Source organism: Bos javanicus, chromosome 27, assembly GCF_032452875.1.
Source record: "Bos javanicus breed banteng chromosome 27, ARS-OSU_banteng_1.0, whole genome shotgun sequence".
Classification (NCBI taxonomy): Eukaryota; Metazoa; Chordata; class Mammalia; order Artiodactyla; family Bovidae; genus Bos; species Bos javanicus.
Window position 1 is genome coordinate 15,566,953 of NC_083894.1, and position 22,070 is coordinate 15,589,022.

Sequence of the window (22,070 nt, forward strand, 5' to 3'; positions counted from 1 at the left end):
GAGGACCAGTTCTTACCCTCTGCTTCTTGTACTGGAGAGGCTCCAGGAACAACTCTACGATGGCAGGGATTGATCTTTCTGCTCAAAGAGGCGGTGACGCGGCATAAAGTATCTTGTTACTTAGCTACTTATTGTTCATCCGATAAAAAAAAAAATATTGCCCTCTTATTCAAGGGTCAACTCTGCCCACTCGTATTGACAGACGGAATTGCTTTTTATCAGACTTCTGTCTGAAACCCACATTGATGAGGCTCATCAGCAGATGAGGCTCATCAGCCTCAAATGGAGCTGCTTTCTTCAGTCATAATCTCAACTGTCCCGTTGTTTTTCCTGTACAGTTAGAGGACTCTGCTCTCTGACTTTTATTAGCATTTTAGGTCCCTGTCTTCAAACTGCCCCCAGTAAAATTTTGGGATAGGCTGCCTAAAGCAGGAATTGCATCTTATTTCGACTAAGTAAAGCCATCTTTGTTTTATACATATTTGAAAAAAGATGCACATGTGCGTGCTTAGTCGCTCAGTCGTGTCTGACTCTTTGTGACCCCTTGGACTGTAGCCCTCCAGGCTCTTCTGTCCATGGGATTTCCCAGACAAGAATACTGGAATGAGTTGCCATTTCTTTCTCTTGGATCTTCCCGACCCAGGGATCAAACCCTCATCTCCTGCTTGGCGGGGGGATTCTTTACCACTGTATAACTTGGGAAGCCTGGAAGAAAGATGAGTATTTTCTAAAGGAAATAGTCACTCAGCTCTGCTAGACTAGAATGCATTAAAAATAAACAAACAACAGCAAAAAATCCTTGAATGTGCTATTTGCAGTTCTGCAGTAGAACTACAAAAAAAACTTTGTTTTCTTTTTTTCTGAGTAGGCATGAGATGTTTTCATGGTAGGATTATAGAGCTAGAAGTGCATCCAGCAGGCACACCCTTGGCTGTATATTAGAATCAACCAGACTTTTAAAAATTACAGCTTGAGATCCCACTGTCTCTTTGAGGCTACTTCCTTGTTCTTCTTCTCTAGCCTCCAAGATGTCAAACTGAGGATATGGGAGCTAGACTGGGTTAATATTTTGAATTTTCTGGATCTTCTAGTAGGAGCAGTAAACAGCTCTGCTAACAAAACAGGAACCAGTAATCTGAATGTCGTGTTGATGCAGGATGTTAAAGGGCAGCTGATTAGATTCCAGTGGTAGAGTGGCTGGTGGGGTGATGGCCACCATCAAGGAAAGGCAGAGAGTCTCATTCAGAGCTAAGATGCACCCACTCGTGAAATGCGGCAGTCACAGCTCTAGAGAAAAGACCGCATGTTCCTTTATTTTAAAGATAAAGCAGGTGTCGAAGTGAACATTAAGCAAAGGAGAAGTGAAAGGCCCCGATGGAACCTTTTGTAAACAAGTAGGCAGGTTGTGGTCCAGGAATCTGGCATATCCAGGGCTGTCTGCCTTCTGAAATTCTTAAGGTTATTTGTGAAAAGTTACTCTAATGAAAATTATTTGCTCCTCCATGGAAAGTACAGATGCCTAGGCTTCACCCCTAGGAACTTTGTTATAACTGGTCTGAAGTGGAACTCGGGCATCAACTTCCCAGGGGATCATAACATGTGATTAAGACCCCAAGAATGTGGTATCTCTTTTAAATGTAATATCCTCTCACCTGCTGCCAGTCTGAAGTTTTTGCCAGATGTCTTGTCATGTAATTCATTCTATTCTGATTCTTTGAAAACGACTTATACTGTATGAGGTGCATGGTAACTCTGATGGGGGGATACTAACTGATCCGGGCCCCTCAGTCTTCTGCCAGGGTTACTGTCACGAGCAAAGGGCATCTTACCCCTGACCTTCCCCAGAGACGTGCGTGATTAACCTGAGGTTTCTCAGCCTTGGCACAACTGACACGTGGAGCTGGATGATCCTTTGTTGTGGGGGTTGTTCAACTTAGTGTAGAACATAAGCAGCACCCCTGGCCTCCACCCGCCGAATGCCAGCAGCACCCCCAGAGCTGTGACAGCCCAGAACGTCTCTGGACATTGCCGTGTGTCCTCTGGGGACAAAAATGTTCCTGCTTAAGAGCCACTGGTGTAACTGCAAGAACAGTTTGGAGATACTGTACTTATGTTGTACATGCTTGCTTAGTCTCCTCAGTCGTGCCCGATTCTTTTCAACTCTATGGATTGTAGCCTGCCAGGCTCCTCTGACAATGGAATTCTCCAGACAAGAATACCGGAGTAGGCTGCCATGCCCTCTCCAGGGGATTGTCCTGACCCAGGGATTGAACCTGCATCTCTGCCTCCTGCATTGGCAGGCAGGCTCTTTACCACTAGTGCCACATGGGAGCCCTGTCTTATATTAGGTTTAGATTCAGCTGAAAATTAGAAAACCCACAGAATAATGACGACTTGTCACAGAACAGAGGGTGTTTTCTTCCTTATACAGAAGTCTGGAGCACCCAGGTCCTTGAGAAGGACCCAGGCTCCTCCTAGCTCACTGCTCTGCCCTCCTGTATTCCAGAGGCCTCATGGTCAGGATGTTCTCTAGGATGCCAGCCGTCATATCCCCATCCCAGGAAGTGGGAGGGAGGCCAGGAAAGATGGTGGCATAGGTCACGCATGCACTGCGTGTCTTTTAAGTTTTAAATTGTCTTGTCTTTTAAATTTGAATTTTAAATTTAAATTGTCTTGCCTTTTATATTTCTAGAAGCTGCTACATGACACTTTTGTTTATGTTGGGTTGGTCAAAACAACTGAGACAAAAACAAGTAGTCTTTTTCTGGGTACCCTTAAGCTTAGTTGTAAATGGAGGGTTCTATTACTAGGGAAGACTAAAGAATGGGCACGGAATAGGCAGGTAGGCGTGTTTGCCCCAGTTCTAAGTGCAGTGGGTTAGAGTAAGGCAGAGCGGCACTGCTTCCCACACAGGCAGTGGGAAGGTGCTTTCCTGGCCTGGACATTCGCCAGGGTTAAGGAGATGCCGAGGAATTGCTCAAGAAAGGAAAGCTCTTTTTGTTTTAAGCTACCATTTGTTGACAATCTAATGTATATCCAGCGCAATGCAAGATTCTTTATGATAATCATCTGATCCTTATAACCACCGTGTACAATAGGTTCGTGTTGCTCATGGCTTGGTTGAGGAGAGCAAAGCGACTTGCCCTGGATCAAAGCTAATCAGTAACAGAGCTGGGATTTGAACTCGGGTCTGTCTGACTTCACACCCCATTTGTAGAGCTGGGTGACCTGCCAGCCAGGCGGGCAGAGAACAGCAGTGAGACACGGCCCCAGTCTTGTGGGATTGCCTGCCGGCGTGGAGATGATTCTACTGTTGGTGGGGCTTGGCAGGCACTGACCCTGGTGTGGGTATAACCCACGCGATAACCATCAGAAGCGCCATTATCTCTTATTAAGACAATGATAGACCGCCAGAGAAACGAGGAGTAATACAGTCAATCAGAGCAGCCTGTCACTGCCATAATCTTGTTTACCACCAGCCTGATCTTTATTAGATTTTTCAGTTCTGTATTTATTTCTGACCCTCATTTAGAGAGCAGTGTGGAGAACCTAAAAATAGAGAGGAAATTCTAATAATAAATGAAAGGTTAAAATTAAAGATTATTTAGCTTAGAGAAGAGAAGGAAACCTTTTATCTAGCACATACTGAGATTGGTGTGGTGTTTTCAGTTTTACTAAAGCAAGAGGCAGTGGGCCTAACTGGATTAACTGAAGACCTCGTGACTAACATTAGCATGGGTTACTGAAAGGGTTTCTAACTATTTTTTCTTTGGCTATCATAATGCATTGGATTTTTCAACTCGGAATCATTTTAGGCACATCTGCACATGAAGATAAGATATTAAAAATAATAAAATTCTTAAAATCTCATGCTGCTGTGTAGAAGAACTCAAATTATTTGAATGTTTAGTGTTTTGAACAGGATTCTGAAAATGTGAATCTTGAGCAGTAAATAGGGTCACGTTATAGAGGAACAAGAAAAAAAAGAAGTCGAGCATACTTAAGACAACCCATTGCAGCGTATCAGAAATCAGTGAACATGTGTAAACCGCTAAGGAAGGCTCGTGTGGGCGGACAGGGAGATGGAAATGCAAATTGTAAAACAGAGGCCTGGCACATCTTTATGAAAAGAATAAATGAATATAAATTTAGTTTTTAAACACACATTAAAATGTGAGACTGCCTATGAAAAGTGTCTAGAAGATCTTTCAGTTTTATGAAAAATAAAAGTACACTGACTTGAGAATATGATTCCTTCTAGTGTCTGAGAAATAGCAGAGGGCACTGAGGTGGGAGTTAAACATACCCGAGGGCACAAGTTATTTTTATTTAGGAGGCAAGATGATTAAGTGTTGGCAGCAATTAAAATGTGATATGAGAAGGGGGATTTTGGTGTGAAGTTGATGCTGTCGCTGAAAGTAAAGGATCTGTTATGTGCTTGTGTTCGGAGCAGCTCTGGCGCTGGGTTAGGTGTGGGTAAGTGTTCCCTGCTTTACGAATGACAGAACCCCAAGTCAGTTTATGTAAAGCACTTGGCCCAGGACCTGCCTATTTCTAATCGTTAGCTGGTACTAGTATTGTTATTGTTTGTAATCACTAGACCACGGCTTGCAGATAGACTTAATATCATTGTGAAGACTGGGCAGCTCCTCAAGGCCTGCGAGGATGCAGCATTTCATCTTAGGGTTTGAGGAGCTCTCATGATCAGGTCCATCCAGTGAACGCTTTGGTTTTTCCAGTAATCATGTACGGATGTGAGAGTTGGACCATAAAGAAGGCTAAGCGCTGAAGAATTGATGCTTTCAAACTGTGGTGCTATAGAAGACTCTTGAGAGTCCCTTGGACAGCATGGAAGTCAAACCAGTCAATCCTAAAGGAAATCAACCCTGAATGCTCATTGGAAGGACAGATGTTGAAGCTGAAGCTCCAATACTTTGGCCATCTGATGTGAAGAGCTGACTCATTGGAAAAGACCCTGATGCTGGGAAAGATTGAAGGTGGGAGGAGAAGGAGATGACAGAGGATGAGACGGTTGGATGATACAGCTGACTCGATGGACATGAGTTTGAGCAAACTCAGGGAGATAGTGAAGGACAGGGAAGCCTGGTGTGCTGCAGTCCATGGCGTTGCAAAGAGTCAGACATGACTGAGCGAATGAACAACAACAACAGCAATAGCAATGGTCCTGTCCATCCTGAAATCTGGTCCATCTTAGGGTAAAGGCATAGGGCAAATGAAGACCTCAGCGTCACTTTTATTACTGATGGATCATGGAGAACGTGGTTTACGTATGTGGGCAGCACACTGGCCAAAACTGAGTTTCCGAATTAGACGTTCTTTCCTGCCCAGCACTGCTGGACTGGAATCCCTCTCCTTGTGCCTGTTCATCCCTGGCGGGCGTGGTCCACTTGCCGCCGCCCTGGAGGCAGGAACAGATGCCCCTGAGAGGAAAGGGCACGGGAGGGCCGCACTGCACTTGCCCAGTTCCTCCTCCTCTGTGATCACGTGAAAAGCCTCTTCGTCTGGGGAGGAGAGGACTGAGAGACAGATGGAGAGAGGCCAGGGGTGGAGCTTCTTGGACTTTAAACATGAAGGGTTTGAGAGTAGGTTGAGATCTGTGGGTACTGCCTGTCTCTTTAAAAAAACAAAACAGAGACAAATATCGTGGTGCTCACAGACCTTCCCTGCCGTCCAGTGGTTAAGACTCCACCCTTCCACTGCAGGGGGTTCAACCCCTGGTCGGAGGAGCTAGGATCCCACACGCCATGCAGTGTGGCACAAAAAATGAAAGCAAAAATTTTTTTTACAGATGATTGGGGGAACAAAAGAACTTGTGATTTATGAGTAGTGAAGAGTGGTGAAGGCTGGTGGAGGTGGTTTGCTGGTCTTTGTGAGCAGCTGGTTTCTGTGGGGGTAGGGTTTTTCTTACCCCTGACTTGCAGCATCTGGTGGTTCCTCTGGTGTCCACACTGCCAGCACGCCGGTGGAAAGCCACCAGTGTGATGTCAGCACATGCGGAGCTGGGAGGAGACCCACAGAGTACGTGTTCATGCAGCATTTCCAGTACACTGACCCAGTGGGTAAAGAACTTCCCGCAGAGATAAGAAATCAATGAAATCATTAGGAACCAGTGAGTTTTGAGTACTTTTAATCCTAAAAAAAATGGTCAGCTCAGTCAGTGCAGTCGCTCAGTCGTGTCTGACTCTACGACCCCATGGACTGCAGCATGCCAGGCTTCCCTGTCCATCATCAACACCCGGAGTTTACCCAAACTCATGTCCATCGAGTCGGTGATGCCATCCAGCCATCTTATCCTCTGTGTCCCCTTCTTCTCCCACCTTCAGTCTTTCCCAGCATCAGGGTTTTTTCAAATGAGTCAGCTCTTCGCATTAGGTGGCCAAAGTATTAGAGCTTCAGCTTCAGCATCAGTCCTTCCAATGAATATTCACGACTGATCTCCTTTAGAATGGACTGGTTGGATCTCCTTGCAGTCCAAAGGACTTGTCAAGAGTCTTCTCCAGCACCGCAGTTCAAAAGCATCAATTCTTCAGTGCTCAGCCTTCTTTATAGTCCAGCTGTCACATCCATACATGACTTTGTGTAATTTAATTTTAATAATGGTGGGCTTAATTTCTGAAACACAGCAGCCAGCTCTCCAGAGCCAGCCCAGGACTGGTGGGCTGACTCCAGCCCTGCACCGAGTAAGTCGTGGCCACGCGTGTCCTATCTTTCTATGTCCTGCACTTGACAGAAATGCTGTTCTTCTAAAGGCAGATGAGGGTTAACAACATGAGAGGTCAGCGTCTCATGAAGCATCGAGGCAGACCCTGGCCACCAACACCGGCTCGGGGGTCCGACAGGCCTGGACTTCACTGACCTGGTTTGCACTGTGGCTTTACTGCTTGCCCAGTGCATGGCCGGAGGCAAGTCGCTTCCACGCTGAGCCTCAGTCTTAACTGTGAAACAGAGAAAATAGTTCCTATTGCATAGGGGTGTCGTGATAATTAAAAGAGATAAGGCACATAAGGCAGGGCATGCTAGGCTCCCGGTAAGAGCTGAAAAAATAACAGTTGTCAGGAGGAGGAGGAACACTGTCAGGTCCTGACTTGAACACGATTAATGGAGGCGATGACATGACACAGTATGTCTTATTGCAGAAAAACTTGGTTCAAAACGTATGAAAAGTCATTAGGACATTTTTGGTATAGAAGATAAAACTAGGCAACTGGAGGTGATACGTGGTAGACATTCTCAATGAAAATGCTTTATATAAGAATTTGGGAATGGAACATATAGCAGTGGTGCTATAAATACATCTGTAAATACTTTATAACAATATTAATGTCATAAAAATACAAGGAACACAAGTAGAAACAAGATACTGGCAGCAGAGGAAAACTTTGGCATTCTTGAGGTTAACTCGAAGGCCCCAGCTGGCCAGCGTGACAGAGCTTTGGCTGCTTCTGTAACATGCAATTTCTGTAGACTCTGGGAACTAGCAAATGAATATATAATCGTTATTTTAGGGAGATTAAAAGATACAAACAAGATTAAGAAAATAGAAATTACTTATTGCAGACAGATAAAACTATGACTACTTGACATGTACGTTTCCAGATTATTTCTGTATGTATAACATGAATTGTGTGTGTGTGTGTGTTTACATATACTCTGGATTCCTCAGGCTGCTCTGGTGCAGAACTTTCTAGCTAGTGTGACTAAAGTACAGTGTGTGGGTGTGCAGGGATGAAGGTGTCCTCGGCGCACGAGGTGGCTGGGATGGTGGTCACCCCGTGTCCTGATCAGATGCTGTCACTCGCTGTGTGTGCTGTGAATGGGAAAGGCTGGGAAACGTGCCTTAGACTCTGTGGAATCAGCCGCCTTCTGCACACCGGAAAAGTGGGGAAAAAAAAAGTGCCTCTTACTCCTGAATCTTAACTGAAAATTTCCCTTGTTTGTGCTATAGCTCTGGGTGAAAAGAAAAGAAAGTGAAATTGCTCAGTCATGTCCAACCCTTTGCGACCCCATGGACTATAGCCTACCAGGCTCCTGGGTACTTCCTGCTTAAGACCATTAAATATACCTCCTGAGAAGATTATGTCCTTTCTGTTACAGCTTTTATAATCTGAACAACAGGGCACAAAATATGGATTCTTTCCAATAGATTCATTATTCATTAAGAATTTATCTTAAGAAAATAATCAGGAATATAAGGAAAGATTTCTCCAAGAATGTTTCTTGTAATTTTATTTAAAATAGAGAAGTGCTTGAGATAATTAAAAACATCTAACAATAAGGGTCGGTTAAAAAAGTTTTGGCTTGCCTGTACAGTGGATTGCCATGTAATAATAGTGTGGAAACAGAATATTTAATACTGTTGGGAGACAGTAACTATTGTACTGCAAAGAGATCAAACCAGTCAGTCCTAAAGGAAATCAGTCCTGAATATTCATTGGAAGGACTGATGCTAAAGCTGAAACTCCAATACTTTGGCTACCTGATGCAAAGAAAAGATTGATTGGAAAAGATCTTGATGCTGGGAAAAATTGAAGGCGGGAGGAGAAGGCAGTGACAGAGGATGAGATGGTTGGATGGCATCACTACTCAATGGACATGAGTTTGAGTAAGCTCCAGGAGTTGGTGATGGACAGGGAAGCCTGGCGTGCTGCAGTCCATGGGGTCGCAAAGAGTCAAACATGACTGAGCGTCTGAACTGAACTGAACCATAGATTTATAAATTACAGAGAACTTCCCTGGTGGTCCAATGGCTTAGACTCCCAGCTCCCGATGCAGGGGACCTGAGTTTGATCCCAACTCAGGGAAGTTGATCCCACATGCTGCAAATAAGACCTGTGCAGCCCAATAAATAAATAAATAATAAATAAATTTTAAAAAGAGGCTTGAAGCCAGTATTTATAGCAAAAATTCAATCTTATAAAACAGAAAGAAAACCATGTTTGCATAGAAAAAGGGTCATAAAGATACCACATGTTAATAGCAGTTAACTTTGAATGTCGTACTTTGTGTATTTTCTCATTTTCTTGAAACAGCGTTAACTTCAGAGAAAGTAAAAATTGGCTCAGACCGAGAAAGTAAAATCTGCCTGTCCATTTATCAGGCTGGTGGGAGCAGACACTAAAACCAGCTACCAAGTTAACAGGAAGTAGTATTTCTTCCAAACACAGCTGTAAAATGTCATGATGATACTCCCTTCTGAGCAACCCCTGCTTCTTATTCACTGAAAAGCACGGCTCTCTAAATTTTATCAGAAACTTTGCTGCGTGAAATTGTATCAGTAGGAATGACACATCCTGCTCTTGCCTGGAGGGTATCAGCCACTTTGACACAGAGCAGCAGCCCCATTTTAACCCAGAGTTGCAGATAGGGGGTTCTGGATTCAGCATCCTACACTGACCTTAACTTTGTAGTTTCCAAGGCAGTAGGGCCCTGGGTTCATCTGAAATTGACCCTTTGACAAGCCCTGCTTTGAGCCTGTCACAGCACCGCTTCAATTACATTTCATCCACACCCTGCCTTTCCCCAGAATCCTATGGTAACTTTTATCTTTTTCTCCGGGGAGATGCCCCATGGTTCCTCTTGTTCATGGCAGTGGGTCAGGAAGCCTGATGTTCTGGGACTATAATGACCCTGGTGGTCTTTAATTGATCAGGCTTAGACTCTCATAGGAAAAAAAAAGTGAGGTTACTTTTTATAAAATGGCTTCTATGTATATTTTACAAGCACACACACACCATCCCCCTAAACAACACACATCTAAAGAGTCAGCGGCAGTGTTAAAGGACAATAATTGTAATAGTCGTTAAACTCTCACTGTGAGGCAGATGCAGTTCCAGATATTTTAAGTTCTCTCATGTAACTTCATAAAAGTCCTATGAGGAAAAATGCTGCTATTCCTCTTTTTACAAATGAGGACTCTTGAGTTTTAAAAGCTTGAAAAATTGTCCCAGGGTGACAGTGTAAGCATTGAAAGCAGCATTTGAACAAAGCCCATCTGGTGCCAGAGCTCACATTCTTTATATTTTATATTTATATATTAATATTTGGCTGTGCCGGGTCTTAGTTGCAGCATGTGGGATCTAGTTCCCTGACCAGGGATTGAACCCAGGTTCCTGCATCGGGAGCACAGAGTCTTAGCCATTGGACCACCAGAGAAGTCCCCAGAGCTCACATTCTTAACTACTCTGATACACTTTCTAAATTATCCAGCAGACCTTGGTAGTGTCGTGGACATGGGAGACGGCGCCAGCTTAGCTAGCAGAAATCACCATGGCTTCATTTTTTAAACACTTTACATGAAGTCTCTTTAATGGAAATATTATCTCTAGCCTGATATAGAGTAGCCTGCGGCAGTTCTGAAACACTATTTTAAAATTTCTGATTTTCTTCTTAAACATTTGTATGTATATGATATTCTGTTCCATGGTAGATCCTTGCTCATTTTAATACAAGATGGTATTTTAAACCATTTACCATGTTGTGCAGCTGAATTTGTCCACAGCCTTTGACACTGCTAAGATGTTCCAGCATGTACACTCCCAAGACAGCTCTAAAGTCATATTTCAAAGATGTGCCTAATGAAGTAGAGAGACTAACTTTTTTGGTTTGGCTTCTAAATAATTTTGAAATCAAGTCTGATAGGATCCCAAAGCTGTTCTGAACATTTGATAGTAGAAAGTGTTGATTTCCAAGGTAATTATTTTGAAGGCTGGTGCTTCCCAGGTGGCGCAAGTGGTAAAGAGTCTGCCTGCCAGTGCAGGAGACACAAGAGACACAGGTTCAATCCCTGGGTTGGGAAGATCCCCTGGAGCAGGAAATGGCAACCCACTCCAGTATTCTTGCCTGGGAAATCCTATGGACAGAGGAGCCTGGAGGGCTACAGTCCACAGGGCCACAGAGAGTCAGGTGTGACTGAGTGACCGAGCACACGTTTTGAAGGACTGTGTAGCATTCAGGCGAGATTAAGATCATTGGGGAGAGTTCATAAAAATAATCTTGGTCTAAGTCTTTATTAATTTAGCTAAGTATAAAAAAGTGAAGGGAGGTGAGGTGGCGCCTCAGTGGCAGGCACCAGCAAGCTTTGGGTGACTTTTTCATTATCCTTGAGACAAGATGCTCTGGGTAGGACCTTGCGAGGATTGGAAAGAGCTGAATTCTTACTATACTGCTTCCTCCTAAGACTTGAGTTTACACCATCATTTCGGAAGAAGAGATACTAACAATCTCTGCTCTTCTGATCAAGAGTAAGCCTACAAATAATAGTCCTCCCAGTGGTTGAACTGAACTTGGCACCAGCAAGGCTGTGTCGTTCTCTGGAGGGGACGGGCCAAGTGAGCACCAGGTATCCCCGATAGCTCCTCAGACAACCAGGAAGGCTGTGCCATCAGACTTGGAGCATTTGGAATGAAAAGTCCTTCCTTTCCTGCTTTGCCTTTTGGTGTCAAGTGAAAGTAAGTTCTGCAGATTCAGTCAGGATCTTCAGATGCCTCCTGTGTGCTGGGCACCATGTGAGGAGGGTCTGGTATCTGTAAAGATGAATTGACTCTGGACCCTCGATTCTTTCCCCGGTCATCAGGGTGTTTGCTGTTCAAAACAGAAGACCCCTGTGGATGTAAATCGCTAAATGTGAAGTAAGACAATCAGGCCAAAGGTAGAGTGTGAAGAGCTAAAGAAGTGGGTAGGAGCACCTATTTCCTGCTGTAGGTGAGCGGGATCTAGAAAGCTTCAGAGAGGAGTTGGCTGAGACTTGAATGTTTTGGAGTGAATAGGATTTCAGCAGGTGAAGAGGAGAGGTGAGGTGTAGGAGGGAGAAGAAACGAAGCAGAGCCCGGCTGGTAAGAAAGAGCTGGAGTGTGTTTGGAGCATTGCATGTGGCCTGGTTTGCTCGGAAAATGGTATCCGAGAGGGATGTGGAAGGCAGTTTGGCTGGAAAGATGGTCTGGCCTTGGCCGTGCTGATAAGCCGTGAAGGGCCTTAGACATGCTAAACACTAACCTGTTGAATTTTAGGGAAGCTGGAAAATGGCTAAGCTTTAGCATCATCAAGCCCTAGGTTGTCATTTTGGTTCTTGTACTTAGAAGCAGTGAAACCTTGTATAGATTTCTTAAACCCCCTGAACTCCAGCTTCTTCTTCTGTAGGGTGGGGTGCATTGCAGTACCTTGTGAGGATTAAATGAGGTAATGTAAAGTATTTAATTAGGTACCTGGTACCCGATGAAAGGAGTCAGTTAGCTGATGTTACTTTAGAATTCTGTGGACTTGTTTGAACATGCCTCTTCCTCAGATGGCATGTATTTTGTCAGTACCACTGATGACTTATTTGTTCCGGAGTGTGAATCACTGAGAACACCCAGAGAACAGATTGTTCAGGATATTATGTGCACCTGTTAACTGTTACAGATGTTAACACTTAGGAATTTAGCTCTTTGATTTGGACCGCTATCACAAATACACCGTAGAATGGGTGGCTCAAAAAACAAACATTTCTTTCTCCCGGTTCTGGAGTTTGGTGGGCCTGAGATCAAGCTGCTGGAAGTCAGACTGGGTGTCTGGTGAGGGTCTTGCTTCCTGGTTCAACAGTAGTCTTCTCGCTCTGTCCTCACGAGGTAGAGAGAGCTCTCTGGGGTCTCTTTAATATGGGCGTGGACCACCCTCAAGACCTAATGACCTTTCTGAGGTCCTGCCTCCAAACACCATGACACTGGGGTGTAGGCTTCACCTGTGACTTCTGCAGGGGACACACACACACTCCGTCCCTGGCACCCCGAAATATTTACTGCCAAGTTAGACTCTGTTAAAGAATTCAAGACTCAATCCCTATTTTCAAGAGGGTTCTGATCTAGTTGGAGATTAAAAACAGCATATCTTTTTTCATAGACAAAGCTACAATTTTGTTTTAGGCTCCAACATTTTTGATTTAGGCTTTACTTGTACTTAAAAGCAGTGAGACCTTATATAGAATTTTTTATTAATTAATTTATTTTAATTGGAGGCTGATTACTTTACAGTATTGTAGTGGTTTTTGCCATACATTGACATGAATCAGCCGTGGGTGTACATGTGTTCCCCATGCTGAACCCCCTTCCCACCTCCCTCCCCATCCCATCCCTCTGGGTCATCCCATTGCACCAGCCCTAAGCAGCCTGTCTCATGCATTGTACCTGGACTGGCAATCTATTTCACATATGGTAATATACATGTTTCAGTGCTATTCTTTCAAATCATCCCACCCTCACCTTCTCCCACAGCATCCAAAAGTCTGTTCTTTACATCTATGTCTCTTTTGCTGTCTCACATATAGGGTCATCATCACCATCTTTCTGAATTCCATAAAAATGTGTTAATATTGTATAGATTTCCTAATCCCCCTGAACTCCAGTTTCTCCCTCTGTAGTGTGGGGTTCATTATAGTACCTTGTGAGGATTAAATGCGATATGTAAAATAAAGTATTTAGTTAGGTAACCTGGTACCTGATGAATCTGTTAGCTGATATTACTTTAGAATTCCATGGATTCGTTTGAACATACTTCTTCCTCAGATGGCATTAGGCTCACTGTTTACTTTTTTAAGTACAAGACTTGTTACCATGTTAAAAAGAAGGGCGAGGCCCCCAAAGCCCCGGACACACCGTTTTCTTCATTTACAACATTCTTTGTGGAAAATAGTAGATAAATGGGTGATATTATAGAGCAGAAGTAATTTAGGGTTTCAGAGAGGAGAAATGTTGATGTGAATGAGAGGGATTGAGGATAACCTGAGGGAAGAAATAATATATGCAAGATCTGATTAGGTGGCCAAAAAGGGAGGTTGTTTTCAGAAGGAAACAGCATAAGCCAAAGCCTGGCAAGTGGCTACAGTTTGAGGAGAGCTGTGTGGAAGCCATCCTGACTTCACTCCAGGTTTCTATGGGGCTTGAGCGAGGGGGCCAGTGCCGATTGCTGAGGGACTCACAGGCTGGAGCAGAGGGGTCCTCCTCCGAAGAGGAGGCTCAACTCCTCCAGGGACCTCCCCAGAGGAGGAGGTGCTGAGAGTGGTCCTTGAGGAAGGGGCTTTGACAGCACTGCATAGCGTGGGTTGGGTGGGAGATAGAAAGGTTGACGTGAAGGAAACAGGCCGTCCAGCGAATGCAGCTGACCCACAGGTGAGAAGGGTGGTGTCTAGAGGAAGAGGGCAAGAGGAACTTGTTCAAAGATTCAGGACTTGGAGATTCATATTTACGGGAGGGCGGATATCAAAGATGGTATTTCGAGCCTAAAGGATAGAAATGATGGGTCTCGTGCAGAAACGGAGAGGGGAGGAAAGCTTCCTGTGCAGGAAGGAAGGTAAGTCTAGTGTGGACTGGCTCAGATAGGGAAGTAGTTTGGGAACAGTTTTAAGATGACTTATAATTCTACCACTTTAACACAGTTGTTCCTTCCTTTATATCTGTGTTTTGCACTGTAGCCCTGGTTCATAGACCCACGTATTTAGATACCAGCAATCGTAAATGTACCTGCCATTTTGCATTTTAGAATCATTAATATCTATTATGTAGTCTTCATAATTACAGATATTATAGGCTGTTTTCTCCATCTGATATATCCCTGGAGCTTTCTGAAAACAGACACCATGCTGGTGTTACTCACTTCTGTGTGTCTAGAACCTAAGAAACGATTAACAAGTGTTTGTTTAATGAAAGCATATTGACCACATAGATTATTCTTGTGCTTTTTCTTTGTAGAAGTTGCTACAACAAGCCTATGGAGTTTGGTGACATGCATTTGAGTTGCCTGGAAGAAGTCAGTGCTCTTTGCTTATAGAACCTACTAAGTCCAAGGTTAAAATAAAGACTTGGTTAGGGAGTGTTAGACTTTGATGATTCCAGGTTTGTGTATGCTTCTTATAAGCTGTTTCCTCATCTGTTCAGTAACTGGCGGGAAAAATCACATGAAAAACTATCTTTGTGTTTTACCATTAATGAAGGAATGAAGGTGGCTCTATCACACAACTGTAATGGTCATTAATGTCCTAGCAAGGCTTCCTTTTGGAGGACATTACCTGAGTGTGTTCAGCCTGGAGATAACTTCTCCATGTATGGAAACTTCAGAAAGTTCTCTGCTAGTCAGGTGGCATTTGGCCACGAGACACATTGACGCATGGTTACTTGAACAAGTCAGGGCTTTATGACCCTCAATACCAGAAAGTCCTGAGATGGCCAGGCTGGGGCTGCAGTCATGGCTTAGTGGTGTCTCTGGACACCTGAGCTTCTCCCGTCTTCTCCCATCACTGCGTGGCTTTCATCCTTGGGGGTGCTGCGCCTCCATCCCGCTGCATCCTTGTCCCAGGCAGGAGAACTAAGGAAAGTCAGGGACAAAAGACAAAGGGGTCTTCCCGTGGAGCCCGCCCCTGTAGGAAGCCTTCCTGGAACCCCCTCCCGGCCAGTTCCGCTCATGTCTCGTCAGCTAGAACTATTTCAGATGGCCGTCCCTAACTGCTTGAGATAAGGTTAGCATTTTTGTCTGGGGCCTCGCTTGCCCTGATCAGTGTGGTCCAGTTAGTGGGGGAGAAGGAGATGAAGGGTGTTGGCAACCAGCAGTCTGCCATAGGCAACCGCCAGCCAGCGCTCCCGACAGCCCGTTCTCTGAGGGGTGGGGTAGTAGCATCGATGTTCATATGACGCAAAGGAAGAAATAAAAAGATGTGAATCTGAACCCATGAAGAGCTATGACTGATGAATTCGAGTCATCCAGGAATTAGCTGAAAAGCAGAAGAACATATTTTGTGCTCTAAAAGCCAGCCAAGGGAGCTCCCTGGCAGTCCAGGGGTTAAGGACTCGGGGCTTTCACTGCTGTAGGCCTGAGTTCAACCCCTGGCTGGGGAATGAGAATCCAGCAAGCCAGGTGGCGGGTTAAAAAAAAAAAAAAAAAAAGCCAGCCAGATGTAGCATTAAATCTTAAAATGCTGCTAAGATTGTGTTCTGATAAAGAGTTAATGTTACATAGTTTTATTACAGGCAGATTCTTAGTATAATTAAGGGCTGAGAAACACTCAGAATCAATGAGTTTCATTAGGGAAATACTTAATAATAACTGAATAGCCCCTGAGAACTTGGGTTTATAACCTACCTGACATGAACATGCTCAAAATAGCCATCGTTCTAGGATTATATTTGGTCTAAAAATGTAAGGTTTTCTTTTTCCTGAAGCAGAGGTGTTCTCAGTCACACATACATATTCCTGGAGCCGTCCGTCACCCACAGCTTCCTCACATTGACACAATCCCAAGTCCTGGGGGAAAACGTCCCATGAACCACCATATCCTATAATGATGCAATATTCCCTGAGTGTTATCTCTAGTAAAGGTTATAGATGGAAGTGTTCTATCTGCACAGTCCACTGTGGTTTATGAGGTCCGTGAGGTGGCTCAGCACTTCAAGTGTGGATGGTGCAACGAGGAATAAAATTGTGATTTAAGTAGCCCACGTGGCTCATGGTCACCTTCCTGGACAGTGCAGGTCTGGGAGGTAGAAGCAGTAGGGTTCTGGTTACCAGCGTCAGGGAGGGCGCTGGTGAGGGGTGTAAGAGGGGGAGGAGTCGCTCATGACCTCAGGGTTTCCCTCTTCAGTCGGGGGGCAGGTGGGAACGCTTCTGTACAGGGAATGGAGGTGGGGGTACGTTTAGGACTCTTGCATTCAGGCCTCAGGAACGAGTAGCCCATGGCGCAGCACCCAGCCTGCTGACTTCACCTGCGTTGGATGGTTTTCATGATTCTTATGCAGGATTCACCGTGTTACAGTTGATCACTACAAATAAAGTCTGAAATTCTTCCTGAAAATAGTCTTACCTTCCTGTTTGATCTTTAATTGTTCTCTCTCTTCAATACTCAGGTATCAAATTGTAGTGGAGATAATCCAGGCAACAACAATCAGCAGCTTCCCGCAGCTGAAGAGGCACAAAGGTGAGGACCAGTTCATTTTCTCTGCTTTTACGTCCTGAAGGTCCTGGGTCTAGTTCCCCGTCTTCTCTCTCCTGTCAGAGTTTTGACATGTATGGAGTATACACTTAAGTATTTCAAACTTGTTAAAATATTGCTATATCAGCAAAAGAGAAAGTAAGTATGGTTTCATCCTAACAAAAACCTTTGTAGTTCTGTGTTCCCTGATAAACTTTGTGTTCATAATTTTTAGAATATTGTAGTCAGTGGGTAGAATCATGCTGCTGTTCTGTTTACATACTAAACATAGTTTCATAGTTTTTCCTCATATTAAAAGGCTCCCCCCAAATAGAATTGTTTTGTTAGTTTTTGGAGAGCTCTGTTTTAGAGAGAGTGCGATCTGGTCAGCGTGTTGGCGGGCTGAGCATCTGGGAAGCACCTCGTCTGGATGTTAACCTCTTCCCGCCGCCCCACCTTCCCGCACTGCTTCCTTAAAGCTGGACAGTCGGGCTGTGCTCGAAGTGACCATGTAGCGATGCTGCCAGGCTGCGTGTGCGGCTCTAAGCAATTTCATGTCCAGGGTTGTTTCTCCTTAGCCTTCGTTTCATGTTCTCTTTGTGAATAGTAAACTGAAGAAGTGTTAAAAAAAAAAATGAACAGATGGAAGATCCTAAGAATACTTGGGATGCAAACTAGAGATGAGAACTTTTTCTTTTTTAAATGAAGGTAGAATGAATATGCTGAAATATAATTTTGTTGCTACATATAAATATGTTTGTTTCAGGCAAGTCTTTTTCAATTATAATTGTTCATTGATTAGGAATTGGTATGTAATTGTGGAAGTATTTTGAGGATTTAAAGGGAGAAAATACTGTATAACAGGTGGGGAGAAATTACCCAATTGTGTGCCCTCTGAAACCTTAAGGAATTAACTAGCTGACTCTGCATTGACTTTTCTCAGGATAACACAGGAGGGCTGGGAGGACCTCTTTGTATATTCAGGAATGTTCAAATAAGGCTTCCAAGGCTTCAATAAACTCCAGCAAATCCACACAGCACTCTGAGAATGTTTCAGGTTCATAGTAGAAGACCAAATTACTCTCTTTAACAATGTAGAAATTTTAATTTGATTTTTGGTGGCTTTTTTCTTTTGGAATTTTGATGTTTTTAAGAAATAAGGTATCAAATGGTTTTTGAATTCTTTACAATGTCTTAACTAGTTTAATTGCTGGTACTGTTCTAGGGAAACTAAGTAATCATAGAAATAAGAAAAACAAAATTTGAGACCATCTAACCCAGCCCTGGGATTTCTTTGGAAGGAATGATGCTAAAGCTGAAGCTCCAGTACTTTGGCCACCTCATGCGAAGAGTTGACTCGTTGGAAAAGACTCTGATGCTGGGAGGGATTGGGGGCAGGAAGAGAAGGGGACGACAGAGGATGAGATGACTGGATGGCATCACTGACTCAATGGACGTGAGTCTGAGTGAACTCCGGGAGTTGGTGATGGACAGGGAGGCCTGGCGTTCTGTGATTCATGGGGTCGCGAAGAGTCGGACACGACTGAGCGACTGATCTGATCTGATCTGAACCCAGATCTTTGTCCTGTGAGAAAGAAAAATTAGGAATATTTGGAGAAACAGGTTCTTAGAGCAAATTTATAAATACTGCACAATTTATAAATTTTTTGAAGCACTTGGTCTCAGAAGTTTTAAGTGCGCTCACAAAATTTCCTTGCCTCTGACCTTATTTTATCATTCATTCTGGCCAAACATATTGACTGAAGTGTGACTTTTACCCACTAATCCCATCAGCTGCTTGATGGTCACAGAATTTGGGAAGTTTGCTTTGGTCAGGAGGGTGGAGCTCTCATGGATGGGCTTGGTGTTTTATGAGAGAGGCTGCAGAGAGATCCCCAACCTCCCCCATGAGGGGCTTCACCAAGGACCACCCTGGCGCCCTAGTCTCCAGACTGTGAGAAACACGTTTGTGTTGTTTACAGCCGGCCAGTCTGTGGTGTTTGGTTATAGCTGCCCAAACTAAGACACTGGCCAAGTGCCGGCATTCTAGTAGTAATGGAACATATGCTACGACTTCTTTACTGTTGAAGGCGAATAAGCCCAGTATTTCAGCTCCCTCTTTTTTTTTTTTTTTTAATAGTTTTTAATTGACTGGCAACTTTATTTTAAATTATATGGGCTTCTCTTAGGTGTGTAAGCCAGCCGAGTTATCACCATACAGTTCCTTAAGCAACAGGGATTTACTGTCCTGGTGTCTAGTCTGATGTCTCTTACCCTGCAAGGCAGTGGAGGGGGCGGGGGGTCTCCACGGGGCTGCTTGGTGGGAGACTCCCCGCCCCAGACCTGGCCCCTGGGTCAGTGGTTTTGAAGGGTGGATCCTGTCAGCACACGTAACAACAGGGATGAATCAGAATCCTGCTTTGGAAATTCAGACATATCATTAAGAGAGTGGACATTTAGGCTTTAACCACTAGAACAGCTGCTTGAGAAACCATAGCTCCCCAATGCCTGGAGCCCTTTTTATCCGTAATTTATTTTTCCCTATTCCTGTCACATCTGCAGTGAGCAAAACCTGTCAGCCCGTTAAGAGGGGTATGAGGTCAATTTAGTGGGAAACTTAAAAGAAAAATCCCAGAACATCTGATTGTATCCTGTGTGTTACCCTAAATTATTATTTTCTATTTCAGCTCCCTTTAAGGCTTTTTCTTTCCCTCACTGCTGTTCTGGGTTCTGAAATGTTAGCAAGAATAAAGTGATTCAAAAGTAATATTTATTTAGCTGACTGCAACAAAGGACAGGCTGTTGATCTGGGTCTAATAGAAACTGCTCTGTATAAACACTGCCCGCATGGGGGTGCCGTGCCGGTTGTGTGCCTTGTTTAGAGGATAAGTAGAGAGTTTTGGAATTGAGTATATCAAGCAGAACTGTAGAAGAACTTCAGAATATACTGAATATGTATACACACATACACAGTTACTTGTTGATAAAAACCATAATGATTTCCTTTAGGAATAATTTTTGAATCATATTTCTTATCTGATTTTGGATTTAAAAGTGTCCCTGCCTAAAGGAAGGAGCTATTCTGTAGACTCTAGAGGACTTTTCAGAGTCCTTTTTGTGGTATTGCAGTAATTTGACACAGTTTCTAATTTATGAATGACCTAAACTTACACCGCAGCCCATTGCTGCAGGGCCTTTGCTAGGGTTTCTCTCTGCCCGGCCCTCCCACCCTGAGCGCGGCGGTGCCCCGAGCCTGCAGTCCCTTCCCCAGCACCCAGCGCAGGCCCGTCCCGTCGCTGCCTTGTGGCCAAGGGCTCAGCCGTTTCCATCACGCGCCCTCTGGTGGTGGTGGCTTAGTGACTAAGCCAGTCACGTCCAGTTCTTTTGTGACTCCGTGGCCTGTAGCCTGTCAGGCTCCTCTGTCCATGGGATTCCCCAGGCAAGAATACTGGAGTGGGTTGCCATGCCCTCCTCCAGGGTATCTTCCCAACCCAGGGATCGAACCCAGGTCTTCCTCCTTGCAGGAGGATTCTTTACCGTCTGAGCCACCAGGGAAGCCCCTGTGAAAGTGAAAGTGGCTCAGTCGTGTCCGACTCTTTGTGACCGCATGGACTACACAGTCCATGGAGTTCTCCAGGCCAAATTACTGGAGTGGTTTGCCATGCCCTCCTCCAGGGGATCTTCCCAACCCAGGGGTCAAAACCAGGTCTCCTGCATTGCGGCTTTCTAGTCTCATAATTTATATATCCAACTCAGCTCCCACCTTCCCCCCACAAAAAACTTGAGTCATCGTATGTCCTAAGAACCTGTATTTATTCAAGTAAAGTTCAGGTCCAGAGGTTTTCAGCAAGTGCGTGGTCAGTCATGTGCTGATCTGGGGCATGAACCCACGTATCCTGTACTCGGTGCTCTGAGGGTCACGCTCTGAACTCAGAAGCTGCATGCGCCAGAGCTGTGTCTTCGGTTTCTGACTCCTCTCTGCTTAAGTCACATTCTCATCTGGGAGCAGGCCTCTCCTGGTAATCTGGCATGTGGATTTAACTGATGGGATCTTACTACTTTAAAAATCTGTTGCAAGCGTGTTGGAGGGCCTTCAACCGAGGAAAATGCTGGAAGTCTCAGCACTTGATATATTTAAGGAAGGAAACACGAATAAAAGGTGTGCTGCAGGCCCCTGGCCTCGCCTGGCCCTTGAGGCCTCTGTCGGCTTCTCTGCTATAACAGGAGAAGCTCCGCCGGGAGCTCCTGCTGGGGCCTCTGCTCATTCCTTAAGTATCCTTCCTACTGAAGGGGAGTGGCACACTCGACTCTGAAACTTCAGGTGTTTGCTGTGATAAGAGAATCCCACTTGTTCTTTTTTTTTTTTTTTTAAAGCATACTGACCCTAAGTTGGAAAGTAAGGTAAATATTGCGTTAGTTCCTGGGCAACTTTTGAGGTGATCTTCAGATAACTTTGAGGAAATCTGTGATGATCGGTAACTGCCGAGAACTGCCGTCAGCTCTGCATTCAGAAGGAAACAGCATTTCTCCTGCTGAAACTTCACTGCTGCTGCTGCTGCTGCTAAGTCACTTCAGTCATGTCCGACTCTGTGCGACCCCATAGATGGCAGCCTACCAGGCTCCCCCGTCCCTGGGATTCTCCAGGCAAGAACACTGGAGTGGGTTGCCATTTCCTTCTCCAATGCATGAAAGTGAAAAGTGAAAGTGAAGTCGCTTAGTCATGTCTGACCCTCAGCGACCCCATGGACTACAGCCCACCAGGCTCCTCTGTCCATGGGATTTTCCAGGCAAGAGTACTGGAGTGGGGTGCCATTACCTTCTCTGCTGAAACTTCACTAGTCCCTAAATAAATACACACCCGTTTCTTGAACCCCCATCTCAGGACCTTTTACTGAAACATTTGTTTCAGTGTATAGGAGAGATTTCAGACTTGTCAGCCTGTCACTGTGGACTGAGGCCTGACCTCTGCCAGCGAGGAGCCCCGATAATCCCTTCCCTCCACTGTCTGGGGGGCCTGAGGAGACCTGTGCATCATGGGGGGCGGAACCACATGCTGGGGAGCCCCCTGGGGGTGGGCAATCACAGGCTTGCCTCCTGCACCCCCTTAGGAGCTGCATCACTG

General features: G+C 44.8%; 1 protein-coding gene across 5 annotated transcripts in view; it reads left to right on the top strand.

The window, feature by feature from the left end:
- Positions 1 to 22,070, top strand: part of SNX25 (sorting nexin 25) — a 91,745-nt gene that overhangs the window by 34,840 nt on the left and 34,835 nt on the right. For all 5 annotated transcript variants that reach the window (XM_061404176.1, XM_061404179.1, XM_061404175.1 and 2 more), the window contains exon 6: positions 16,884 to 16,954. In XM_061404176.1, the coding sequence (XP_061260160.1) occupies positions 16,884 to 16,954 (71 nt within the window). The remainder of the gene's footprint in view (positions 1 to 16,883; positions 16,955 to 22,070) is intronic.